Below are 23,622 nucleotides of genomic sequence, written 5' to 3'. Positions count from 1 at the left end.
TACGCAGAGAAGCTCTTGCTTTTAATTATTGCTATGACAACCAAGGTCAGTTACCTTTGATAACTGCCACTTCGGAGGGTGGGAGGGGGAAGAGTGTAAAAGTCACACCTGTGGGGAGGAGCAGACAGGACAGGTGACCCAAAACTGACCAAAAGCTGAGGGATCAAAAGGGTTATCTCTCTGCTCTTCAATGACCGGTGTCCAAAGAGGACTCTGTCTGTTCATCTGACTTTGACCCCAACCCGTACATTCCTGAATCCAGTTCCTGAGTCCAGTTCCTGTCTGTCGCTGAGTCCAGTCTGGGACTTTCCTAGTGCCTGCCGATGACGTGACCACCATCCTGGAAGCTCAATACTGGTTTTGTATATATTTATATATATATTGTATATATTTCGTTATTTTGTTGTTACTATTATTGTATTTTCTTTTTATTGTTAATAGTTTTCATTTCATAATATTTAATTAAACTAGTTTAGTTTCTTTTCAACCCATAAGTCTCTCTCGCTTATTCTCTCTCCCTTCTCTTTTGGGAAGGCAGAGAGGTTAAAGAGAGCATCTGTTGTTCATTTAGCGGCCAGCCCAGCCTAAACCACAACAGAAACTAATTTCCAAAGACATAAATCTATTTGAGACCATCAACTGTGAATCAAAAAAGTTGTTCCGCTTTCTGAGTGTAAACTCTGGGTTAAGAGGCCTTGATATAGTTTCTCTTCTAACATGCATCACTTCTGTACAAAATCAACATTATAACTCTCTAGTACTCATAAAAAATGTCTCTCCACATTAATGGATTGTTTTATAGCCTTATTTCAATCACTACATGCAGTATAAAGAAATCAATACTGTTGCAAATAACAATGCTTCTTTCAATATCCCTGTGTGTAATAGCTATTTAAGTAATTAATTTTCATATCAACAACCATTTGTTCTCTTTTTATATGTGAGAGGATGAATTATTTTTCTGTATACTTTTGAGTTATTGTCCTAAATAAACCTTAATCAATGAGAAAACAAACATATAGAGACATCCAATTCCCCATAATGTTTGGTTAATTTTCTTTGTCCACTTGCACATCACAATGGTTTTCTAATGTTCAGCCATTTCTCTTCTATTGTCAGCTAATGCACACACATTATTTTGATATGAGAAACTAGCAATAAGATAGTCCTAATGTATTTGAAACAGTGATAGTTTCATAGATAGCTACATAGTTAACATCACTTAAAAGACTCTTAAAAATAAGACTGCAGCAACTTATGGGTGGTCTGTAGATAACATAAATTTCTAGACATAACATATCAAGTTTCTGCAGAACGCTCTGTCTGAGCTGGGGCAATAGGCAATTTACCACACCACAGTGGCATACTTGAATGAATTCTTGCATTTCATATTTCTGTGTTATCTCAAAGAAAAAGAAAAGAAAGAAAAGTTATTTTTTTTACATAGACACCAGAGAAGGAAGTTTATTAACGTCCCTGTAATTTGGTCAATTTGAATTATCACAGTTTGTAAAACATATGCGCATTGTTTTTCAAGCTGAAGATGTAAATCACCATCCATAATACTAAATACAGTCCTCCTTTTATAACATCACCCATTCACACAGCTGATCCTCCAATTCGCCATTCATACCTTCACATGTATTTTCCTTGCATGACTTTTCTTGCCAAAGCTGTTGAAAGGTTTGTAGTCTGTGCCCTTCATAGTTTGTTAGCTCAGCTTTACTGAATTAAAATTTAATAACAGAGATGACAGAAATAATTTACATGATATAAAGGAAAACAATTCCAAAACTTTTCGTCAGTGTTATCATAGCATTTTTTCAAAAATATAAAGAGGCATACTACCAATATTCTCTTACAAGTTAGGAAAAGAGATTCATTACAGCAGGCAATATATTAACAGTTTTAATTAGTGTTCCTGCATGAAGTTTAAGAACTAGCAATAAGAAAATGATAAACCGAAGTGAAGAGACTATATAAAATAAAAAAAACAAGTGAGTGTAACATTTATTAGGGAACTATAAAATATAAAAGCAACCTTCAAAAACCAGCAGCCGAAAGTCAACCTCAAGACAGTATTTACAATTTACATATACAGATTTACAGTTTGGTTGCATTATTAACTACATTCATGCCAATTTGCCCCACAGAATATAACTTTGCAAAACTTAAGAGTGCACCTTTCTGGTGTTCAAAGAGAATTTTTGACATATACGACATCGTAAACTGCACAGATGGAGTCAAATAGGGTCACATCAATCAAGGGAGATAAGAACTGTCACAAGACACCTAGTAAGAAATGTAACTTTTTATAAGAAAACAAATTATCAGGTGAAATAATGATCCCAACTATGATACATACTTTGATTATAAAGTTTCCTGTAAAATTTGTGTTAACTGACAAGATTAATGCATTCAACTTGTAATGTGAAAAGACATTTGGATTAGCTATAAAAGCAAGCATTCTTGAGGAGTTCCACTATATTATTCTATTTCCAAAACATTTTTCAAGCAGCTCCCTTTCTATTTAAGTCCTGTTGCAGTCAGCCAGCGAACTCTACCTTTATGGAATTATTGTAGAGGATGGAACCACCACAGAAGCATGAACAGTCTGCCCCATACTATTTGTTCAGTAGAAATGATTAGTTTTGTCAAAGATTATGCTAATTAAATGCTATAGATAACTCTTTTCAGAGGTGCCAAATAGAACAAAAATTTCAGAGGTATTTTATTTCTCTCTATGCCTAGGAAAGGAGGACAGAAGTCTCTATTTAAAAATGACAATTTTTGACTGAATTTTCTACAAAGTACCAGAAAGTAATTGCTTCAGGCTGTTGGCCGGAAATGGAAGACATGAGCACCCTCACAAGGAAGGAGGAAAAGAAGAAGAGGGTATCAGGACTGTCTGGACTTGAGATGTCCCTCAACAACTGGCAGAAATCTTTCAGGCTCCTGATATGCAAAACACTTCTTTTAGAGATGTGGAAATTGAAATTGGCAGTGTCCAAGTCCTCTCACTGTTACCGTAAGGATTGCTGGAAGTCCAAAGGCTTTCTCAGCCACTTCACTCTTGAGTCTCCAGCCTTATTACAAGCTTTTTGTTGGTCCTGATCACAGGGTTTTAAGGTTCTCAGTTTGTATTAACTGAGGAGGGAGGCTGACGCAAATCATGTGCTTAAATGTATACATGTATTTTTTAGTTGTCGTGTTTTTTCCTTTCATAATCAGTGGTTGCAGCATAGTTCATCAGATCAACTTTAAACAACGGCATGAGCATGATAAGATTTCTGCTACAAAAGCATCCTCTGTAAAGAAAATATTGAGCAACTAGCTCAGACACAGAGACAGTCCTGCAGATGTCTGTCAAGACATCCCGTAACTAATTAAGACTATGAAGCCAAAAACCTTGAAGCTGTTGCTTAGCCTGTGCTTTCAGGCACTCAGGATTTCAGACATTTACGTGACTTGAAACAGAACTTTTTCCTGGCAAAGTAAATGGGTTCAAGAGGTAGGGGAGTATTTAAATTTTTTCTACTTGCTCTTCAATTTAGGAAAATTCTTTAAAACTATTCAGGAAAAACAACAAAACAGGAACTTTGTAACCCCCTACTGTTTGTTCTTTTTGAAGAAATTCTTTAGTTTCCTTCAATTTTGTAGCATATTTAGATCCCTTGTATAGAAATAGAAATTTTGAGGATGGTCACCCCTCATAGAAAAAAATCAGTTACTTCCTTGGTAGTGTTAATTTCCTTTACAGTCATTGTGACAGAAGAAGAAGTCTTTAGTGATATCATTGCTTTTTATTCCTGAATGTCAAGGATCCACATACTAGAGGTCTGGGATTTTTAAATTTAAATTCTCCCCTTTCCCTTGGGAACTAAGAAATACTAAGAAATTTATCTGCATTGTTTCCCATAATTTAACAATATGAACATAAACCTCTGCTTTCTAGATCAAATGTTCTGAATGTGACCAGCAATGATTAGACTTCAAGGGTTTTCTTTACTTTTAAGATACACTGGGTGCTCCCCGTGAGTAGTTAGCCACACTCATGAGCGAAGAATGAGTATACTATTGTCTTCAGCATCTTCTAAGGTCTCAGGAAAGGATGCCATTCGCTTACAGCAGACTTTCGCTGGGAGTCTACTCATTTTAGGAAGTAAAGGCCTGATCCAAACCCCACTGAAGTCAATGGAAAAAGACTCCCATTGACTACAATGGGCTCTGGATCATGCCCTAAATCCAATCTCTTCATTAATGCAGGATTAATAATAAGATGTCCTTCCAGTAGCCTGGAGTAACTTAGGTCCCAGAAATTTCAGCTGAACAAATTCACTTTAGATTGCCATCCACTGGAATTTGAAAGGTGAAGCCAAGATCAGTTTCAGTGCCAAGAAAACCTTAACTAGTTATATTCAATCCCACCAGTTCAATCAAAATCCTTAGGCATCCTAACAAGAAAATAGCAAGACCAAGTGAAGCCAAAGAAATATATTCATTTGTTCAGTGCACACTTCAGTGCACTGAGCAGTGCACACTACAAATTGTTCAGTGCACACTTCAGAAACACAGTGTAGGCTCTGATATGATCAATGGACAGATGTGCTGATGCTTTTGGAGATATCAGTGTAGAGCCTGACTACACAGGACAAATTAAAAGACTATAGCACAGTTAACTATATAAGGTGTTTGGTTGTATTTCTTTTTAAACTAACAGAGAATGTGAGATACGAAGTTTCTCAAACTGCTTTCTCAGTTTGCGCAACAGATCTTAATCAATTCATAAATAATGAAAAGTGGCAGAAAGATATTAACATTATAAATCGTAATAACACCCTTAAGTTCTCAGAACATGCTGATGTGAATTGTGAATGTTATATTAGTACAAACTTTGACAGACAGATAATAAATGGATAGAATTACTATAGTGTCATTAAATGAGATATAAGTATATATCTGTAATACAATCAGTTTTATATAAAATAAAAATTTGAAACAAACATAGTTTGTGCTTTTACAGCTTAGAATTTGTATTTCTGATAAACCACTAGAGAGATCAGCCATTCCAAAAGATCTCTAGCATTATCCATTGCTCACATTTCATTAAATTGCCATTAAAAGTAATTACTGTGTTCCCTTGGTTATTCATACTGACAAGAATGGCTCCAAAGTTGAAGTATTTTCATTTTGTAATTGATAACTAATTGTTCCACTAAAAAATAACATGCAGGCTGCCATGCACTTTATAATAAAGATCTTTCTAAAGTTATATTCTAACATTTAAAAAAAAAAATCAATGTAATTTTACCATAATTTCAATAGGATTTTCCATTAAGAGATCAGCACATTCACTGATCAGTAAATGCTTGCAGGCATGTCACCATCCTCCCACTAAATGAAATAGATCAATTTAAGCTAAGTTTTGAGCTCAAGAACTGTTTTTGCCTTCACTTTTATTTCAGATTTTTTACCAGGGTCATTTCTGTAATACTGTTAGACCACTCAGATTTAGTTTTAAGCAACTCAAAGCCTGCTGATAACATTTATACTGATTAATTCTAGATATAAAGGAACAGATCTTAAATATCTAAATCAAAATATGCCAGTTTTCTAGAGTAATAGATTTATTTTGCATATGCATAAGTACAAACTTGCTCCTCCAAGGACTCTACCAAAATATGGAAAAAACACAGGTTTGAATCTGTGGTATGAATCACCTCAGACTCATGTATTTCTGTGCAAAACACTTGAATACTATAATAAAATGCTGTGGTTTGGATCTCTTGCTTTTCCTTGTTGAATTAATAAAAAAAAAGATCACGTGATTATTGTGCTGCTAAATAAATCTATGTCATTTTACAAAGCTTGACAATTTCTGGCAAAGGAAAATTTGCCTTGCTGTACAGCATAACTTTAATCACATTTAAAAGTCACATAGTCATGAGTGACATCAAGGAACACCTGATTTGAGATAAATGCCTGTGACATTTATTTTTATTTCTTTTTCTTCTTCATCTAACAAGTTCTGGCCAGATACATAGAATCTAGTATTTAGTAACACAAAAGCTAACCCAGTTGCAAGCCTGTTGAACAAATGAAGTACAAGACCTGTTTTCAGTTTGACTCAATATCTTTTTCCGTCCCTTCATTCTTGTTTAAACTGACATCTAGTCAGTACAGTTTCATTCAAACTGTAGTCTCTTAAACTTGATGGAGAAAATGAAAGCATCCTACTACCTGGATCAGGTGAAAAAAGAAGAAAATTCATGCAGTTTATATGACGTGGGCTGAAGCCAACATATAGACAAAATGAGGTTTCACATCTATTTGTTTAAATAAAAGGCATTAACTTGCTTTGATGTGGTTTTCAATTTATCCAAGGATCTCCATTTATCACTTTCCAGATGAAAGGTATGGCTATAATCAGCAAGATCAATAGAAATCAAAGCTCTTTAAGGAAGGTTTAACAACCGCTTGCTTGAGGCATATATAGCTTGGCTACTAAAATTAGCCTGGATCATTGGATTATAAATAACATCTTGATCAATGGCTCCCATGTCATTTAACTAAACAAATATTAAATTTCTGCCCTTAGAGTCTCACAGTGACACTGGCCAAAATTCAAACCCTGGCAGTTGTCCAGGATGTACAATGCATAGAAAACATTCCCCATTGATTTTCAGACAGAAGAAAAAAGTATTAGTCAAGATAAAATGCTTTTCTGGGGAGGATATCACAGCATAATGCTGTATTGAGAAAAATTATTTCTTGCACTTACTGCGTCTACAGCAAGGAACGCAAAGCACGCAGGACAATGCTCAAACACCCTCATCAGAGGGAAAAGTTAATGCTATGGTGACATCCAATACATTGTTTAAGCTAGTTTTAAAGTCAACAATTAGACAAAAGTATTTGTATATTAAATAGATTGTTTTCAGCGGTTCTAAGTCTTTCATTACACATCTGAGACATAAATTTCAGATCAGTCTGTAATCTCCCTAGAGATCTAGGGAAATCGATGAACAAGGCTATAATGAATTCACAAGGTAGTTTTGTTGTTAGAAAACCTTGTAAGCAGCCAACAGTTTAATTTGTACAAGGAGTGGGAATCACTATCATGCATCTAACACTTTAGACTGTGTAATTTAGGTTTTTAGAATAAAAAGAGTCAGCAGACTTAATTACATTGCACACCATTAGAAATAACTTCTTACTGACTGGGCAAGTCAGTGGATTTGATGGGATTTTACTTTCTCCTTTTCTATCCCCTTACAGTTATTAAATCCAAATCAAAATTTAATTTTTCATTAATGTCACATGCCCTACAAATGCCCTGAATTATCATCTTTCATATACCAATATGCTGTGTGTACCTGCACAGAAGAGAGATAATTAATAACTTTTTGGCCTTGCACATAAGGCCTAAGTCAGTAGCTATAGTGCAAAGTCTTTGCTTAGACCAAAGTTATGATTTCAGGTATGTGCCTGAAAGGAGGGCAATATACATTCATTCAAGTATTAGCCAGGCGGTATTACTGGTACATACACTGCAAACCAACAAGTACATGGTCACTAGAACAAATCTGTACGAAAATCCAGCCAAATTACTCCCTTTCTCTTTCCCTTCTTCTCTCCACTACTCAAGTAAATACCTTCCTTCCTCATGGAAGAACATACCAGCATTCAAGTATGTTTTTAGAGGTGTTACTTTGCCCACATCTCTTCTTTTACGCTCTTATCTGAATCTATAGTCTCTGGCATCACATTCTTTTCACCTCTATTGTCAGTTATATCAACCAATGCCACAAATTGGATCAAAAGGCATTACTTTTAGGTGTCACGAATGTAAAATAACAAGCACTGATCTGACAGGTTTAAAAAGAAGAATGAATGGATAAGAATGTAATGAGGCTTCAGAAATGAAACCAACTATCAGTAATACTAATCTTGTTTTTACAATGGACGTTCTATGAAATAGAAAGGAGGTTTATCTTCTCTGGAGAGCCTTGATTAGAACCAGGTTTCTTATTAATCAAATGTATTCTTTTTTTAATTAAAAGAGGAGAGGATATGCGTGCTTGCTCTCATATCCCTTATTCGTCATCTCATTTCCCAATTCATCCTCAGGCAAGCACATTTGATAGATAAGGCCTCCACTAGAAAAAAATCATGTTCATATTTTTTCTCTCTTTAGAAACCATCAAAACCGAAGCGTATCCTGAAAAGTTTTAAAATAAAACAGCCTCCCGTACTTACATACAAAGGAACTCTTAATTAAAACTTAATGAAGGACAGAAGAAAAAGCAATAACACAATATCAAGGGACAGGTAGATGAGAAGGAAGCATTCAATCTGAGATATTTAATATTTTAATTGGTTATCTGGAAGAAATAAGAAACTGAGTGTTATGAGTCTGATTCTAACCTTATTAAAGTCAGTGGCAAAAAGCCCAGTGAGTTCAATGGGGCCAAGATGAAGCTCTAATTGAATTAGGAACTGACTTCAGGTAAAATATGTTACGTTCTTCCCTTCATCTTCTCATTCTAGCAGAAAGAAATAAGATTTAATGAAATTTGTCACAGAGGCAGGTAATTGAGTTTGTTTTGACCTGGATCAAAAGAAATAAGTACTCATAAGGAAAGTAACTTTGACTATGAATTCATTGAAACAACAATGCTGGACACTGAGTTTTCTGATAGAAACTGTCTGCCATACTCAAGTGTCTAAAACCTGTCCTGCACTGAAACCTGAGGTGTCTTATCACCTTGCTGATAAGGTAGTTCTATTTAAACACAACAATTTTTGAACCTTTCTCTGAGAAAAAAAAAAAAATGCAGAATTAGTTGAGAGAAAAAGGCACATTGTACTTACAGTCCCCTCTGTCAGTCAGCATTTGCTGTAAGTTCACACAAGGTGTGAGTTCACACATGGGATGTATGTACTAGTTGCCCAAAGAAACCTTCACTCTCTTTTAGTGGATGCAAGACAACTTATCAGTAGTTACTGGTGAAAGAGCAGTAATAATAGACCAGGAAAAGACCTCAGTTTCCCTTTGCCAACCACAACACCTCAGGGTCTCATTTCTCCAGCTGCTACTGGTTGCTGCTACCTTGCTGACCTTGGTCATCTGTGAGAGTGACTGAGCTGGGAGGAAGGGAAATTTGGCTGAGGCATCTGTTGGGCAGCAGCCCCTCTTTTGTAAGGATTTTCTTCCAAACCTCAGAAGCAGGAGCGTCCAAATTCTACTGGAATAGCAGAACTGAAACATGGAAAGACAGATGCAATGTCAGAGGCTCTCTTCAACAGGAAGGTTTCAGACAGTGTTACCTAAAGCTTTGAATTCAAATAACTTAATGGAAATTAATTATTCTTAAACTAATCACCTGCAAGTGCAACAGTCTAACAGTTCTTGCATGGTTCTCTGTTGTATTACTCTCATGAGAGCTATTCCTTTTCTATTTAAAGAAAACCATTCATGACAACAAGAGAGAAAGTGAAGGGAAAGGAGTGAGGAAGAGTCCAACTCCTTGACCCAGCCTTTCTTTTACATGGGAGACTAAATTTCAGACCTCCAGGATCACGTTCAGAAGGAGACAGCAATTCTATTGCATGAAAATTAATGCAGATGAACAATCACCTAGTAATAAATTAGAAGAATGTCAAACAGCTTGAATCTGCCTCATATTCTTTTTGATGGTGGCAAAAGAGGTACTTTTACAGAAGAGGGACTTTATTTATGGTGCTTTGGTCTCGGAGCTACAATAGGGTTAAGGAGTCCAACCAACCTCTAGAAGTTTTTCAGACAAGGCTGTTTCCTTCCCTACTCTCCCTGAAGTGGCACAAGCTTGGGGAAATGCCAAGTACCCATTGTTCCCTTTGGCTCCTGCTGTACTTATCCCAGTAAGGGTCCAACCCATCCAAGATCTTCTTGAAGTAAGACTCAGTTTTGAGACATTACGTACCTTTGACTAACAGCTTTTAAGGTTCAGTGATTGAAAGACATAAAAAACAATACCAAAACACAAATAAAGAAAGTGTGGAGTTTTTTTAGTCATAATCTGGTAGAACAGATGTTTTCTAAGTATTATGACATTTTAGCTACATCATTTTTTTGTCCCAGAATAAAACACTACCTGCATCTTCAGAAAGAGAACGGATAAATCTTATTTAATTTATGTTCATCATCATAGCAATTGAAATACATTTTGTAATGCCAAGCATGAAATGTTCTGGAAATGGATTAAAACCTTCCTTTGTATTTCTCCATCCAACTCCATTGTGCAATACAATATTTGCAGCATTACCTTGGGCACATTTGCAGTTTTCGGAAATCTGATGACTGCTTATTGCTGTCTGGGGACGTATAAGCTCTTGTGTTCATAATGGAGTACCCACGTACCTGGGCCATATACATACTAAGTGATGGTAAGCATGCCATATTAGAATATTGATTGCACATGTCAGCATATGCACCATATTTTTACAAAGTAGTCTGTGTTAAACGCACTGTCTGCATGACTGGGGGGAAGGGAGGAATTCATGACTTCTGTTCAAACTTGAGCTTCCTGCTAATTTTTAATCTAGAATGTATTTCCTGCTGAAAACAGCAAAGGCAAAATGTAATATTCTCATATCATGTTTTTTGGATTTATGAATTTTATGAAACTTCAATAACAAGCTTTGGGGAGGCTCGCATAGGCATCAACATTACATGTTACGATCAAAAGGCTGTATCAGTGCAGATTTCTCCCCAAACAATACATCACTCGAGCAGCAGATCTAGAGATAAGCATTACTATTATCATGAAAGTAAAAAAATATCTGGATTATACTTTTGTTCTCCCTTTCTCCTTCACAAAGCTTGTTATCATTTTAGACATCAGCATATGAAAAAAGAAAATTTCAAGCTCCTCAGAAATAACTCTGCACTGCCTTTTCTCTAAAAGGTCCTTTTCCAGGACTGGGTCCTTGAATGTGACCTTATATTACATCACTACATTTTTCCCCTTCAAACAATGCACTACGATTACAGTACTGGCTAGATGCCATAGCTATGCAATGTTTTACTAGGCTCAACAGGAGTTCCATAGTGTAGTTCCTGTTTCTAAATGATCTATAAAATACGTAGAGTAGAGGAAGGTGTTGGCAGTGTCTGGGTAACAGCTTTCAAAAGTATTTAGGAATGTATAGAGGTCGTAATTCTTAAAACTCGATGAAGCAAACATAACCAAAATGTTAGCAGACAATGCTTGATCCATGTCTAAAAACAAATGCCATAAACTCATTAGAAAATCTGCAAACTGTCCAAAAGGAACAGAAGTGGCTCCACCCCATGGTATGCTGTACATTAATTTTATGCACAACTATACAAAGATTTATTTACTTACCACTGCTGCGGTTTGGGATGTTTGTTTGTTTGTTTTCTTAGCAGCCTTCTTTGCTTTCCACTTTCTCTTGTATGTACTTTGAAATTGAGGATAATAAGGACTGTTTTCACATGGTGAAAATACAGCTATGGCATAAACCTAGCTAGTTGGACCTTTAGGTTTTTTTCTCACCTAACAGTAGAAGCATCCATGTGGCTATAGTACTCAAGTTGTTCTTCACACTGAGAAAATATATTAGCAATCTTCAAATGCAAAGATTTTCTTCTTTCTTCTGCCCCAGCTGGTACTCATCGCTGACAAAAGTCAGCTCCAAACGGGATAACAGTTCCTGAGAAGCTTGGAGAGCTTTGAAATGTTAATAAATGTTGGGGGAGGTGAGGGGTGGGTTATACAATAATTTAAATTTTCAGACCTTCATGCTCAAGCTCAGCGTCACTTGAGCGATGACGTTCAACAAGAAATGTTTCAGATAGGTGTTTATCAATGAACATGCCTGTGAAAATCCAGAGTGATAGAATATATTTTAAATTAAATTAACTATCCTGTTATTTCTACTTTGACTGCTAAAATATAGATAGATACAGACAATATACATATATAGTTAAGGCTTAACTAGATGAAGTTGTCCATCACCCACTAACTTCTGTTATTACCATCATAGCTGGAGGTGGTGTTAGCTGCAGTGCTAACAAAAATAACAGGTCTGTCATGAAGAGCATCACCTATGAATAATCAGCGCATTTAGTGTCATCAGCAACAGATGACCTCACAGACTGAATGACAAGACCCTGACTCAGGAACTAGACAGGAGCCTCAGTAAGAAATGAAGTTTCCTTGTGTCTTCATTTGATGTTACCCCCTTGCTATGTAGCATCTTGAAATCATATGCCTTATAGTAAGGAAATCAAAAGGTGACGTTAAGTTTTGCAGTATTTATTTACCCTTGCAGGGTAGTATTTACTAGGTTCAGAATTGCAGACCATACTTCTAAACACTCACTACCATGATGTACTTTTCTTGCTTCTTAAAGATTGCATTTTATACCTCCTATTAAAATGTTTTAATGCACAGGTGCTACAGAAAGGAGCCTGTGCAAAGTCAGTCTGACTAATTCCGAAATAGAAGAACAACTCATTTTCTCAAACCATTAAAAAAGTTCCTGAATGTTCCCTTTCATTTCTCCATATACTCCAAACAGATGTGTGTTTAAAACTTTGTGCTATATAAACTTTATGTCCCCGTTGAGATTTCCATAAAAGTTTATGCCTGTTGAGATTTCTACCTTTTGATCAAAGCCAGTTGAATAATAAAATCGTAGACAACTAAAATCATGCAGAGATTCCAGAGTACTTTCCTATTTTTAATTTTATGCATCTTTGATCTAATCAATTTCCAACAGCCCATTAAGTGATTCAGCTTAACTCTAATGACATCTGATAACCTTTTTTAAAAAAGCTGTATATTGTATGTTATCATAGCATATATTTTTTCTTTATGAGTCCCCACTAAGATACTGAATTGCCAGAGATTTTCATCCAATAAACATATACAGAGTACAAATTTTCCATTACAAAAGGGGGAGGAGGAGTAAAACTAAGAATTCTATCTGAATTTAAGGAGAAGAATCACAGACCTGAAAACCCTAGCATATATAATAATAATGTTGCATCATCTTTGCTCCCTTCTGCTATGAACTGAAAGTTTTCCATGTTAATATCGCTCTCTTTTTCAGTCACCAACGTGATGCTGATATTAACAAATGGAGATGACATATTCGTATTATTTCTAGTAATTTAAGGTTTTAGTTATTATTAGCTAACTAACTCTCAATATTTGCCTGGACTGGTGAAGACTTTCCACCAACACAGTGAAAGTTAACAGGATCTTTTATGTCACTGAAGTTACTCTCAAATGACAGCAAAAGTCTCTGGGCCTGGATCTTTGCCATGCAACTTAGGTAACAGTTGAAGAAATTCCTCCTGCAGGCAAAGCTGTAATGTACTGTTTCATTACTAAAGAGGTGCCAGATACACTCAGAATATCAAACAAAACCACCCCATGGGTGTTTTCTACACCAAAACAGTCAGCAGAATGTGGGAGCTAAAAAGTTGTAAAGGCATTAAAAATTTCTTCCATTTGGCAAGGAAAAATCAAAATGCAGGGACTTGGCTCTGAAAAATAGACAACAATAATTCCTTCTGTCCCACAAAATCAGTTGTATTTAAAATGTCTGTGCCAAAATAAAGAATATCAGCTCCTTGTTCAAATGTTAAATTTATAATTTTAAACGGGTATACATATATAAAATCATTCATATTCCTCAGCTGAACTCCATTTTGTGATACGAAATTTGTCACAAAAATGAGGGTTAAGATTGGGTTTGTATAGTAACCATGTATTCAGCTGTTAGTCTTCTAACTGTTAAAAATATTGCATTCATCAGCGGGGAAATATGCTTACTTTAGATATCTGGCATTCTCTTTCATTGTTTTACTTCCTTTTTTAACTTACATGTTAAAATCTAAGTATAGAGCATTAAGTTTGCTTTGAATCACTGATTTGTCAAAGGGAAATAGCAGCTCACCTATATTTTCATTGATGTTGAAAACTCCTCTAGTGCTAAGCAAGAAATGTGGAATGAAGTTCTCCTTCCCCAATGTAAATTGTATTCTGTGTTTCACTAGAGACAGTGAAAGCCATTTTCTTTCAGCACACTGATTTTTCCTAATTAAAATTTTGGCTAAACTCAGAAAAAAGCATGATCTAGAGGGATGTTGCGACTACAGCATGAATCAGGCTGAATGAATGCAGTTTTATTAGCAAAACTTCAGATTAAAGATGTCTTCATTTACTCATGCAGTTGATCATAGAATCATAGAATCATAGAATAGTTAGAATTGGAAGGGACCTTAAAGGTCAACTAGTCCAACCTCCCTGCCACGGGCAGGGACACCTCCCACTAGACCAGGTTGCACAAAGCCCCATCCAGCCTGGCCTTGAACACTTCCAGGGATGGGGCATCCACGGCTTCTCTGGGCAACCTGTTCCAGTGCCTCACCACCCTCACAGCAAAGAATTTCTTCCTAATATCTAACCAAATCTACACACTGTCAGTTTAAAACTCTTACCCCTCATCCTATTGCTCCCTTCCCATCTTTCCCGTCTCTGGAGATATTCAAAATCTGCCTGGATGCGTTCCTGTGCAACCTGCTGTAGGTGACCCTGCTCTGGCAGGGGGGCTGCTCTAAATGATCTCCAGAGGTCCCTTCCAACCCCTACCATTCTCTGATTCTGTAGGCCCCCTTTAGGTACTGTTAGGCTGCCATAAGGTCTCCCTGGAGCCTTCCCTTCTCCAGGCTGAACAACCCCAACTCTCTCAGCCTGTCTTCATAGGAGAGGTGCTCCAGCCCTCTGATCATCTTCATGGCACTCCTCTGGACTCACTCTAACAGGTCCGTGTTCATTTAACCAGATATATCTAGGATCTGTGAAAAGCCCCCAGTTATTTATTTTTTTACAATAGATGCCTTTCAGATCCCACTAAATTAAATGCCAAGTAACCACTTTGCAACAAACCCACCATTTTAGAAATAGTTGAGTGGATTTACTATGTCTCTCACTGGAGCTGAGGAGGACAGACTGAAGAATGGCAAACTTAAAAGTTCTAAGTAACTAGATATTGCAGAGCTGTTCACCGCATGTAGCAGCACAAGACTGCCCCTATAGGCCCAGTAAGTCCTTGTCTGCCTACATTTATGCAAGGAGCTGGTAAATTCTTCCAGAGCCCTAAACAAAATTGGTACTCACAGTTGTGGTATCCTGCTCCCTGGGATAACGAAGATGTGCACTTCAGTCTTCCTTTTTTGAGAAAGAAGAGATGCAATGCTGCTGCAGGGTGTTGGTCAGGCCTGTTACTTCAGTAATAAAATCTGAGCAATCTTGTTCTTTCTGAGTTTTATCATGGGCTGCTTAGATTGTCTCTCTACTCCTAGTTATGGTTTGTTGCTTGAAGGGGATAGCAGCTTCCCTTTTTTCCCATAGACCTTGTTGGGAGATTGAGGATCAGCATGACTCCTTTTCCTGGGAAAGAAAACGGAGGGAAGCAGCAACTTCTGCTTCTCCTGGTAGGTGATGTTCTTACCTTGCTGATGATAGCTCTGCCACGCCACTGGCAGGTGTTTGCCAGGCTATGCAGCTCAAATGTGTTTTAATAGGCATGTGAGGGAGGCTAGCACAGGGGTTTATGTTGTGTGGAGTGACATACTAATACAAATACAGTATAGAAAAACACATAGAAGTGCTTGAAACAAAACTTGGTTTGACAATGCTGCAGGCATCACTGGGAATAGAAAAGGGGTGGAGGTAAGTTTCTCTTTGTGGCACATTGAGGTGACTGTAGCAGGAGCAGGCATGCCAACCCACAGGTAGATGGCCCAGACAACATAGATGCACAGTCATTAAAATACAACTCCAGTATCCCCAATAAGCCCACACTCCAGTCAATGCATCTTCATAGCATTTGTTGTGCTGCATAAGTTAAAGATAATTAAGACATACTGTGATGACATGTTTTTGTTTTGCTGTTTATAGCCAAGGTAAGGTTAAGATGGCTCTGAAGTGATAGATGGGGAAGAGCCAGGTGGATGCAAGGGTAACACAAGGTCCATAAGCTGATAGGATTTCAGCATTTACAGTGAATTTGGAGGAGACAAGGGAACAGAGCTGAACTCGCTGTAGACAGAAATGAAAGGCAGCAATGATAAATATGTAAAATGATCATCGAAGAGTAAAGAGAGATGATGTTAAGGTAATGATGAGGAAGAACAGTGGAGCCATGAGTCCAGGACTTCCCATCAAATATTGAGTCTGGAGTAAAGGGATAAGAAACTTCCAGATCAGATACGGACTTCTGTGTTAAAAAGAGTTTTGAATGGTACAGTTTTCATCCTTTGTATCACTTAGCTCTTCAGCTGTGCTTCCTCAGCTGGAATATATTTGTGGTAGCAGGGAGATTGCACATAAAGTAGAAGACAAGAAAACACAAAAGGCCAACTTCTTTTTTGTAGGACAGTGTTCTATAAAGCACAAATATTACAGCTGTCTTTTCAAGTTGCGTATGTACAGTACATTTTTATTTGGTGTCTAAGGAATTTGTCTGTCCTAAATATGTCTGTAAATTTGTGAATGGCTGTGAGCAACAATCCTTCATACTCTTCTTCTAATTAGCATACATTTCTCTGTTTGTTTTCTTTGTCTGCCTTTTTTTTTTGGGTGCTAGCAATTTCTTTTGAGCAGGAAACCTTGCTACTTTCACTTTCATTGGTTACATCATTGCTAGGTTCAAGAGAATATCTCCAGCATAAAAATGGACAAAAATAGAAGGATAAGGTAGTAACATTTCTCAGAGCCTTTTTTCTTTTTTTTCTTGAAGCTGTTTTTAGAATCAGGAAGATAGAAAGGGTTTACGCTGTAATAGTTTACAAAATGGACTTCCTAGAGATTTTTAAAAGATACTGCAGAGAAGACTTCATAATCTGAAAAGGCCGTACTTCCTGGATCAGAGAAAAATGTTTGGGAGTGGTTGTTCCCACTGTCATCTAAAAAGAAAAGCATATACATAACACTACATCCATGGGAGATAAAAAAAAAAAGTGAAACTATGAACAATGTGGCAATGCACTGTGATAACAAAAACTCATCTTTAAAAGAAATAAGCATACTGTCAACATGGCTATACATCACACACATTGCACCAACCAAACCAAAATCATCTAGTAACTACCAATCTTAATTTAGCTTAAGGCAAACATGATACAAAATGCATGAAGCTAACACTATCAGATCAGCTGGTAATTTAGCAAGCCAAACTTTCTTTCTGTAAAATGGAAAAGATGTAACAGAATAGGTTAAATTTCACTTATTGTATGTGGTGAAATACCAGTTTTGAGCATTCGCTTCATAGCTAATTGAACTTGCATGAACTTGAAGTTGCTCGAACTAGCTTGTCTGTTTGAACTAGCTTGCTTGAACTGTCTTCTGATTTTAAAAAGGTGGCTTCATAATAATAAAAAATACTCATAGGAAAGGCAAACTGTTTATTTTCAGCAACAACCCCTTTTATTTTATTATTTTGAGTTTTATAGATTACATTAATATATCCTACTATTGTGTGATACCAAACAAAAGTTATCTTTACTGTTTGCAGTATAGAGGACTAGGGTATTATTTACACTGACTATATACAGAATATAATTACTTAAAATTAAATATTTAAATTATAATGTTTACTTTGGGTTTGAATTTATTGTTGTTTAGGCTTTTTTAATAGATAATTTTATAATGTGACCTTGTTCCCTCAATATACACATATTTTGTCACTTACAATGGTATTTTTGTTTAAGGGTATACCTAGTTATTAGACAACATGTTTCTGAAGAAGTTTCCAAGATCAAGTAAGCATTACCATTTTCACTTTGCTTGACCTGCTCTATTTACACAGGTTTTTATGTTTCTTACTCATTTTCCCTGATGCAAACAAGTTGGGTTTTTTTTTCAGAAAGCAAGGATGTGCATGCAACATAATTATTAATGCCCATGTCTTCTCCAATTCAGTTGCCTCAGTCAACACTTGCTTCACTGGAAAAATCATAAAATTGATTTCATTGTGTGCATGTCTAGGAGGGATTAGACCAACTCTATGTTTCAGTGGGATTTAGGCACTTAAATATATAGTAACTTCGAAATTCAAGGCTTCAGCATTTTTCTAGGTGACCAATATAATTAATTCAAGGCTAAATTCTCATATTTAGATTTCTCCTTATATATTTGTTTATACACTATCTCCATCAGCAAATGTTTATAAATATAGATAGATGTGTGTGCATGTATATGCATTCTTTCAGCAAGTATTTCATTCTTCCTTGATTTTATAATGGATGCATGTATATGCATCAATTTTAAGCACAGATGAGGCAAATATCTTAACAAAATATACTTAAGCAAGGATTATGAGATAGGACTTACTTAGAAAGATTAAGGAAAAAAAGAGTGATAAGGTATATGAACTTGGAAAGAGATACTGAGCTGGAAATGAACTATCAGTGCATGCTAAAAATCCATGTTACTGAGAGATGACTCAATGACTCTCAATGACTGTAGAGGAGGAAAGATGACTTTTCGCAGCTAATATATGATAACAAACAAATTAATCAAGGTAAAATCAAACTATGTAAAATACATTGCAAATATAGCGTACAAAAAGGGAGGCAAAATATCTGAAACCCTCCTTCTTCTCATGTGATTCCTAAATCATATTTGTAGAAATTGCTTTGTAGAAAACAGATTTCCTGTATTTTTAATTATGTAAATTATGTATTATATATTTAAATAGCTTATACAGATCAGTTTATTTTTTATGTCAGTCTTTCAGGTTTTCTCTTTTGACATCTATACTTTGGGAATATCCATGGAATTCTTCCAGCTTTTTCAATAAAACTAGCAAATTTTTTTTATACAGAAAAACCTAATGACCACAAATGACACGATATATTTAAGAAGGAACTGGGATTTGTTTTGAAACAGAATTTGGAACATAATACTTTAAATAGATAACAAAACTATAATTTTACACATGGTTACTGAGTTCTTAAATGAGGGCGGTTTCAACTTTCCATAATTGTGGCTTTCCAATCTACAGTAATTCCTTAATAACTTAACCTACCAGGTCTGATTTTGGTGTTGGTTACTAATGCTTATATCTTGAATTATGAATATCATTTTATCTTGCATAAGGAAGTGGTTTATACCTGTATCTCTAAAATTGGATCCCAACCATAACATTTGTATAACTGATAAAAACCTGCTACACTGAAGCAAACTTCCTAATACTTATCCTGGAAATAAATTAGGTAAGAGTTCAGAATTGAACATAAAGGTTATCACAAACCTTTTAACTGAAATTAAGTGATCAACTTTATGTATTATGAATACATTTAAATCTTGAGATATTAATGTGTTTTGCTTTTCAATAAGTGAGGGACGAGAGACAGCTGATTCTCTGATGTATCTGGGTTTCAAGTTCCTAGAAGCTACATTTTGAGTTTAATCTCCCGAATTACACAAGATTTGAAAATTTGGTAAAAGAAAACATTGCCATTAAACTCAAGGTAAGAAATTATTATACATTGTTTTATGTATCTTTATATAAAAAGTTACAAGTAGCAAGCATATGACACAGAAATGGAACAGTAACAGCAATAATTGTGAATGCATGCTTTTTACAATGTATCTAATAAAGGGATTTTTTCCAACTCAAATATTCAGTAACATACATGCAGATTATTTTCTCAATGTCAAATTCAGTCATATTGCTAGATGCTTATCCAACAGACATTTCTATTGAAGTGATTATGAATGGCTAAATACCTGATTTCAATAAACTGTTCCTGAAATTGGGAATTTAACTTGCAACAAAAAGAGGAGAGAAAAAGAAAAAGAGAAATGACCAATAAGCATAATAACCAAAGTCTTATTGCCTTCTAGTAATTTTACTCAACACTGTTTGCTGAATTTTGTCATGATATGAGAATAGCTGGTCAGAGAGTCCATAAAACCTCTAGCTGGTGTTTCCAAGGACGATAGTTTCACATTTCATTGTAGCATGTTCAAAATCACCCAGGAGCGCACTATTCTCAAGCAGTCTATATAATGAAAACAACGTACATATAACAAAAGTTCAATGTAAATCTTCTTCCACATATCACACAACATACAAGTAAATAACAGACATAAAACATATCAACTGAAATAAAACTAAGATTAAAAAAAAAAAAAAAGACTGTCTCAGTTAGGAGCTAATTTCTTCTTCAAGTTTGCAGCAAATCTCCAAATGTATTTAAAAACTAAGGAGCACTTGGTGGCTAGCAAATTACAAAAGAAACATTATTGTGCAATGGGAATATCTTGTTAAGGAAGTAAGATGTGCCTGTACTTCTTAGGTTTGGATAAAGGCAATGAAATGAAATTAGAAACATGTCCACTTTCTCTTTCAGCTGAAATGATTCACTATAGGTTTTTCTGTTCAGCGTTTGCATGACTGCATGAATAGTTGTCTGAAAGCAAACCAAAGTTAAAATATATTCTCTCTATGAGGAAAAATACAGACAAATATTTACCTAAACTACCTAGAAGCAAAAAAGCATTAATGGATTCTTGCCCAGTAAAATTGCTGTATACATATATATACATATAAACATGTATATACATGTCTATGTTTATATATATACACATAGACATACATAAATTGTCAGACTAACAGCTATCTATAATTTCATTATAAACATCTGAGATTATGTTTATTGAGAATGATGGTAACAAATTATACAAAATTAAAAGCCTAGGAAAAGACTCAAAAAAGGAAGTTTAATTTGCAAACATTAACATTAGTGCTACAGAATCTCCAAATTTATCAGTACTACCACATACCCTTCCCTCAACACTTCACAAGGCTGAAAGAATAAAACGAACAGAAAACAGATAGTTCCACCTCTTCCTGACTTGGGTTAGATTGCCAAATTTTACATATTATTTCACATGCTGGGACTCTAAATTTTATTTTCATAAATAAAAAAATAAGTGAAACAGCAGAGCCATGCAAAGCATCTGTCTTTTTGATGTGTTTGGAATGAAAATTATATTTAGCTAGGGGATGATTATATTGGTGTCAATAATAAGGAATTATTAGATTTTGCTGAGTTTACAAAGATAAAGTGGTCATCTGTATTTAATTTTTCTCAGTATTCAAACCTGTCTCTCTCCATACAAGGTGACATATAACTTGAGAACTAACATGCATTTTAGCAATGTAACAAATAAAATGGAAAGCAATAGATGGTTCAATTGTTGTATAGGTATATTTACTTACCTCCAGTCTGTCTCTTAGACCCTAGTTGTGTTGTACTCAGACTCATGTTTGCTTAGAGACCCAATGAGGCAGAACCTGGAATGTTATGGCTATTTCATTCAAAATAATAATGTTTGCATAGAAAAAAAGAAATATATGCATATAGATACTTAATAAACAGTATGCCATGATAATCTGATCAATATTCATGAAGTAATTTACATTGGCATGCAATTAGATTAAAATAATCAAATAACTTATTTTTTTTAAGAGACAGAAATGCCTTAACGTGCAAAGAAAATATGGAGGGCATGTAAACAGTCACAAGAGGTGTATAAATAATGCATGCAAGAGAAAACACAAATATATATAAAAAGTTTCTGTGGGTAGTTTTTCAAATAAATGGTTCATAAATGTTTCTGATTTTCTTTTTCTTTTACTTGTAAACTTTTAATCATTCATATTTACAGTCATTCAAAGTGCAATATACAGTAGAAATAGCTCTTTTATTAAAAATATCATGCTTGACTTTACTTTTTTATTAATTAGAAAGATTCCTCTTAACTACATTCTTGTATGTAAATATGCAAGTATTCTCTATTCACTATGCTGTCTCATATTCTAATAAAAATATATATATATGTTAATATGACAATCCAAGATACTGTGGTTAATAATGGAACAGATACAGTAAAGTTCTGCAAATACTGTCATTCATTATATAAAAGATAATGTTTCATGAGGAAATGGGTTTTCTTACCCCAGGATTATGTTTCTCATTATTGTGCCATGCATCAAAGTGGACACATGTATTTTTTATTTATTGATGTATTGATTTAGAGATGCTAGTCCAACAGTGGATAATACTCAAGGCCACCTCAGTTACAAGGAAACCACATGCATGTGGCTCTTTCAAAAACTAGATTCATACAAAATCTTCTTTGGTTTTTAAAAATTGTACCTGTTCTCTGTTGACCTCTGTGTGTATGCATGTGGGTATGTGTAAAATAGTAAAAGAAAAAGAAAGATATAAAGTAGAAAGGTAAAACTGAGATACAGAATCCTTCAGGAAACAGAAGCAGAGATGAGAAAAAAGAGAGACAGGAAGAGAGAGATAATATAATGGTATGTGCTATCAGGAAACAGAAATTTAAACAATAAATAAAGAAGAAAGAAAATATGTCTTTACTGAATAAAGAGTGAATATGGTTGGGCAATCAAGTCCTTACACAATAGTCTTCATCAAAAATCTATTGATACTGACCGCTGAACAGCTTTATCATGTCTGGACAGCCTGTGACTTGTGGTTGGTACCTCTTCAATTTCGTCTATCTCACACGCATCTGCAGCATCTTGTGAGTAGCTATGCTTCATGACAAGGATATTTCTCCTGTTCATGGGCTGAATGAGTGGTTTTACAGGCTGGGGTTGTATTTCTGTCAAGACAGAAGCATCTCTTGTGCTGAGGTTACTACGGCTGCCCTTAATGCTAGACACTTGTGATCCACAGTGATGGTCATGAATGCATTTTGAAGATGATCTCCGCAGTTTATGATAATTTTCAAAGTCATCTGCAACATCAGCAAGGTCAGCTGTAGTCCCTGTCCCTCTGAGGGTGCATAACTCATAATGAGGAGGCTCAAACACCTCCTGGAACACTGTTTGATCAAAGTCTGTTTTCCTTTGGACAAATTTTTTACGAGGCTGCTTGATCTGTACTATAACAGAGATAACAATGAGGATGATCACAATGCAAGAAGTCACCCCAATTATAGTCCCACTGGTATTGGTAAGTTGGTCCAATAGGTTAGCTTTTCTTTTTTCTGTGTGACAGGAGAAAAAAAAAAAAGCACAGCATTAATTGCAGTTCAAGAACAAATGATGATGGGTTCACAGATTACTGCAAAGCTGAACCTAGTCTGCGTCTGAGTTCACTTAATCAATCTCACTGACGAAAAATAAAAACAAAGAAATCAGGTATTCGTGAAAGCCAAATAAACAACACACAAGTCCTCTGTGTGCCTATTCGTTTGGAAAGTGATTTATTCAGCATATATTACAAGCTTAATAAGATGAAAGGATTATTTACATTTTTTATAAAAAGCAACCACCGTAACAAGCAGATGGCTTTAGTGTCACCTCTGAACTCCATTTGCCTGCTAAAGCCCCCAAGACTGTTACAGATGTTCTCTTCATTATTTTCTGTCTCTTCCAGTAAATATATGCAACTAGGACATTAGGACCAATGAAAGGGCAAGACTTTCAGGTTTTAAAAAGAAATTCTTTGCATTGGGAACTTTAGTGAAGTCCTAATATTTGTGAGCTGACTGG

At 35.5% G+C, this 23,622-nt stretch overlaps 1 protein-coding gene across 4 annotated transcripts in view; it reads right to left on the bottom strand.

The window, feature by feature from the left end:
* Positions 1-17,506: 17,506 nt before the first annotated feature.
* NETO1 (neuropilin and tolloid like 1) overlaps positions 17,507-23,622 on the bottom strand; it is a 73,264-nt gene continuing 67,148 nt past the window's right edge. For 2 of the 4 annotated variants that reach the window (XM_063326434.1, XM_063326433.1), the window contains 3 exons: positions 22,556-23,114; positions 21,313-21,387; positions 17,508-20,089 (listed from right to left, as the gene is read on the bottom strand). In XM_063326434.1, coding sequence (XP_063182504.1) covers positions 21,327-21,387; positions 22,556-23,114 — 620 coding nt within the window. In that variant the 3' untranslated portion in view covers positions 17,508-20,089; positions 21,313-21,326. Of the gene's footprint in view, positions 20,090-21,312; positions 21,402-22,555; positions 23,115-23,622 lie in introns of all 4 variants that reach the window. The other 2 variants (XR_010069991.1, XM_063326435.1) reach the window with 2 other exon arrangements.

Source organism: Chroicocephalus ridibundus, chromosome 2, assembly GCF_963924245.1.
Source record: "Chroicocephalus ridibundus chromosome 2, bChrRid1.1, whole genome shotgun sequence".
Classification (NCBI taxonomy): domain Eukaryota; kingdom Metazoa; phylum Chordata; class Aves; order Charadriiformes; family Laridae; genus Chroicocephalus; species Chroicocephalus ridibundus.
The sequence above is the reverse complement of the archived record's forward strand: the minus strand, read 5'-3'. Positions and strand labels throughout refer to the sequence as shown.